This window comes from Mus caroli, unplaced genomic scaffold (assembly GCF_900094665.2).
Source record: "Mus caroli unplaced genomic scaffold, CAROLI_EIJ_v1.1 scaffold_16808_1, whole genome shotgun sequence".
Taxonomy (NCBI): Eukaryota; Metazoa; Chordata; class Mammalia; order Rodentia; family Muridae; genus Mus; species Mus caroli.
Genome location: NW_018390925.1, coordinates 20,842 through 25,432, shown reverse-complemented (window position 1 = coordinate 25,432; position 4,591 = coordinate 20,842). Strand labels below are relative to the sequence as shown.

The following is a 4,591-nucleotide window of genomic DNA, read 5'->3' as shown; positions in this document are numbered from 1 at the left end:
CTAAGTTCAGCGGAGTCCTGGAACCAAGATGGGCTACCACTGATCCTGAGGCAAAGGGCTCTCAGGCTGGGTGGAGACCTGTCCTCTGGCCAGGAGGGTGGCCAGATCACCTGAAGTCTTAAGATCCCGTGGCTGGTGTTGTGAGTAGCTGGCGGGTGTCAGCCGACTCTACACTCTAGCCACCCTGGTGTTGGTCAGACCGGAAGGGCTCATGTTTCTTTAAAATCAAAGCTTATATCAAGATTTCTGAAAGTTCTCATTTTGATGAGGTATAAACGTAGGACTCATTTCAAAGGGAGACAGATATATCAATGTAACCTCCCACATCTTGTTAAGGATTTCACACCCATGTGAACAGAAGTACTCACTCACTCACTCACTCACTCACTCATTCTCTTCCTTGAGCTGCACTCATTCTACTGTCTAAATCTCACACTCCTGGATTTGAAGATCAAAGATCAAGCCTGTGGTATCCTGCCACTTTCCAGAAGATGATATTTAATCACTCCAGTTTTTGGATCTCCTGGGTTTCCAGAGGCCACCCCTATCTAGGTTCCAGCTCTGTCTGGCACCTGAGACACCTCATGACTCTCAGAAAACCTTGCTGAAGTGGTATCTTGGCCTTTTTATAGCCCTGGCTCTCCTCCCTTAGCCAACTGCACACTGACCCCCTTTGCAGCAGCCTCAGGCTGCCCTCCCTGCATGGACTCACCTGGCTCTGCTTCTCAAGTACCTCCTGTCATCTGAGCTTTCGCAGACACCTTCTCTTTAGTTCCCTTATCTTCACCCATAGGTACATCACACTTATAACCATTTGTGTGCACTTCCCTTACTCCAAGACCACAGAATGCAGGGGGAAAGAAAAGAGGCTTATTTTGAACTGGGCTGCTGCCATTCTTTCTGGACCTTTACTGCCCCCTTGTGACGATTTGCCTGTAGTGACTCTTGTGTGTTGGCACCCTAACTGCCACCAACCACTGTGCCCAGGTTGATTAAGGAAGGAGACCTTTGTTATCCAAAGCATTCTAAGGCCTTATCGAGCCACATACACAAACCAGTTCACTCTCCTTTCTTTCCACTCACCTTTGCTAGAGCTTGGGAGGCTGCTTTCCTCTGAGAAACTGGCTCAGTGGATCAAGAAGGGATTTCAAGTAAGCTAAACATCAAGATGGAATATCCATTCATTCCCCACCAGTCCCATTTTCTTCTGAGCTAAAAGAACAGGCTTGGGGAAGGTGTTCAGTTTTCCCAGGGAAGATGGATGCTCACTCTTTGCAAGGTGCCTGGGTTGTATGTGCTGCAGCTGTCAGGTGCCCACAACCTGGATGTTCAGTGGTGAGCTCCCCTTGAGTCCTTGCAGGTGATTCCTGAGGATTTTCCCTTCCTTTTACATAGTGCATGCTGCAGGTACATCTTCACTGACTGTCCAACACAAAGAATTTATGCATGAAGGAGTCACAACACAAATGTATAACAAACTGTGGTTAGAGATCTCCCTTGAAATTTACTTTATTTCCAGAAACACGCAACTCCTCCTTTTATACCATAGAACATTTTCCAGTAATCTGAATTAAAATTTCTTGATATGACAGGGGCAAGGAAATACAGATTGTCTCTTTGTTAATGAGAAACAAAGTGGTCTTCCTACTCTGTTACTAGCCTGTGTGAAATGGTGCTTCTCTCTCTCTCTCTCTCTCTCTCTCTCTCTCTCTCTCTCTCTCAACTCTGTCTATTGTAGTGATCAGGACTCTTAGGTTTGGTTTGCTGTATAGAACTTCAGCATGGATTGCCTCCTGACTGTGGTATGGGAGCTCAGTTCTAATCTATACACATTACATCCCATAAACAGTACTTAATATGGGGTAAGAAAGAAATTTTGATGTTGGGTGAGATTTTACTTCTGTCTATGATATCATATGACAGGCAGGTGACTTAACTGTCAGTAAACCAGTTCCATGGAATCTGAAACTCTCTTCTGCCCTCTGAGGGTACCAGACATGTATTTATTAAGTGCACAGACATATATACTGTCAAAATATCCATATACACATAAGCAGACAGATAGATAATGAATGGATTGATTGACTGACACGCAGAAAGACAGACAGACAGAAATGGGAGGGGTAGAAATTGAGGCTCCAATCTGCCTTCCCAGGTGTTACAAGAGACATGTAGTTTTGTTCCCTCTACATGGTGCCCCCACACCTCGTTCAGTTTGGGACTGTCTGGTGGAATAGACTGGGCTTCATTCAGATGTGGGATTTGAGGTAAGCTACCAACACCATTATCATGAAAGACCTCAAACCTATCTTGACTGGCTTCCTCTGCCAAGAGATACTGACTGGGTGGGAAGAGGGAGAGAGAGAGAGAGAGAGAGAGAGAGAGAGAGAGAGAGAGAGAGAGAGAGGAACAGTGAAAGAGTCTAAGTCAATAGAAGGAAAAAAGGAGAAAGAAGATGGGAAATGGATGAAACAAGAGGGGCCGGCAGTTGTATTTAGAGCCACGGATAGTAGATTTTCACACTATGACTCAGTAGTAAATACATTTTCGGGGGTGGGGGGGATGTTCATTTGAAGGAGACTCTCATATCATTCCTTCAGCCAGGGGCTGTTTGTTATGGTGCCCATGACCTNCTGGGTACTTCTCAAGGCTTCTTTTGGTTCTAGAGAGTCTTGTTGTTAAAAAGAAGGTAGACTTGCCCTAGAGGTATAGACTATGCTCTAGGGTTGTGCTGTACCCTGCTCCCACCCCCGTACAACCAGTGTGAGCTCAACCACTCAGAGGGAGGNGAGTTTTAATTTCCTAAGACAAGGAGCAAGATTCTGTCTGTGATCTGGCAATGCTATACCGAAGCACTGTAGATTAGATGGTTGGCCCAGGCTTGTGCCCAACTAAGTAGGAGTCAGGTTCACCAACACTGACTATGGACTTAACTGGATATAGAAAAGAAAGCTGGCCACTGGAGTGACCAAACACACACCTTTTCCACATTAAGCATTAAAACATTTTATTGTTCTTTGAGCTTCATAAAGGTATCAAAATGTTCCAAGACAAGCAATGCTTTGGTACATGGAAGGGAGATGTGGAAGTCCTGATGAAATTCTATCCTACAAGAGGTTCTAGGCAATTCAGTACCAGCCACAGATTCTTGGGTCACAGCATCTGAGTCACAACAGCCTGTGCATTACTGGGCAAGTGCTTAGGACTGATGATGTATGACTGGGCCAGTGAATTGCAAGGTTGCTGGTGACCCAAAAACAAGTTCGGCAGTGCATAAAATGGAATTGTTAAGAATTGAGTTGTTTCTAAGTCCCTCTCTGGAGGACTTGATAACACCCAGGGCCATGTCCTCTTCCTCCACATATCACTGTGACTTATTGTGTAGTGTCTCCCTGTGCTGCTTCATTAGTGTTCCGATTCACTCTGAGGTTTTCTGCTTGGATTCCTTCCAGCTGAAAAGTGGCTCATAGCCCAGATCACGCTGAGCTTTCTTATAGGAAATGGTAAACATGCCATTTAGCATTGTGATCAAGAGGCAGTTAAAGGGTGGCCTATATTTGTAGACTAGACGTATCAGGAAGCTCACAGTTTCCAGCAGGAAGGCAAGCCAGTAGAGCAGGGGCAGAGGAAGTCTCCAGCTGGAATCAAGGCATAGGCCCCACTCCTTGCTCAGGGTGTAGTTTAAATCATCATAGCTTTGGTGAGGGCTGTCATCTGAGATATAATAGAACTCTCCTTGGATGTTTGGGGACTTCTTGGGGTTCTGTAGGCTCCTGGCAGACAGAATGTGAGCTCAGGCTGCATTGCCCACATACACTGGTTTGGCTATGGAAAATGTGGCAGTTTTCTTAATTATGCTGTTGTTCTTCGGTGTTGTTTTCACAATGGTCAAAGAGACTTGGCATTCTTTCCCATAGATGAAAGGGAGTCTTAAGGCACAAGTATGCAAAGTGCCACCATTTTTCAGGAGTGTCCCATTTGTTGCCAGCACTGCCTTCTCAGCCATCTTTTTGCTGTATGCGTATGGATCATGCCATGTGCTTTCATGATGCTCTTCCCCATGGCAATTCAGGAAGATCTTCTTGTAGGAATTTGGTCCAGCCACAATTACTGAGCTGCTGTAGATGAATGTTGGCACTCTGGCTTCCATACAAGCATCCAATAGGAGCTGAGTACCTGCACATAGGAAGCTCACAATCATTGCTAGGAAATAAGCCAAAGGGCCACTGTCGCAATGGGGTCAGACTGGAACCCGTCCCAGGGCCAACAGAGGCTAAATATATTTCCACTTGATAGTGACTCAAACCTACTATTCTATAGGAAATATTCACTCTGAAATTAATAGAGGTGACGTGTATATTCTGGAAAGGAGAGAATTCCAGATTTACAAATTGAGGTTTCTCAATTTATAAGGAATATATTTATAAGGAATATATTAAATTTATAAGGAATATATTAAATTTATAAGGTTTCTCAATTTATAAGGAATATATTAAAAATTTATTTAAAAAGGACTCCCTCACCAAATGAAAGCAAAGAGTTACTAATCATCATGCATTTTACTAGATTATAGAACAGTGGGGTTTTAAAT

General features: G+C 44.3%; 1 protein-coding gene across 1 annotated transcript in view; it reads right to left on the bottom strand.

Annotated features, from left to right (window-relative positions):
• Window positions 1-2,981: 2,981 nt before the first annotated feature.
• Window positions 2,982-4,591, bottom strand: part of LOC110288898 (NADPH-dependent 3-keto-steroid reductase Hsd3b5-like) — a 10,268-nt gene continuing 8,658 nt past the window's right edge. The window contains 1 exon segment of the mRNA XM_021155139.2: window positions 2,982-4,176. Coding sequence (XP_021010798.1) covers window positions 3,365-4,176 — 812 coding nt within the window. The 3' untranslated portion in view covers window positions 2,982-3,364.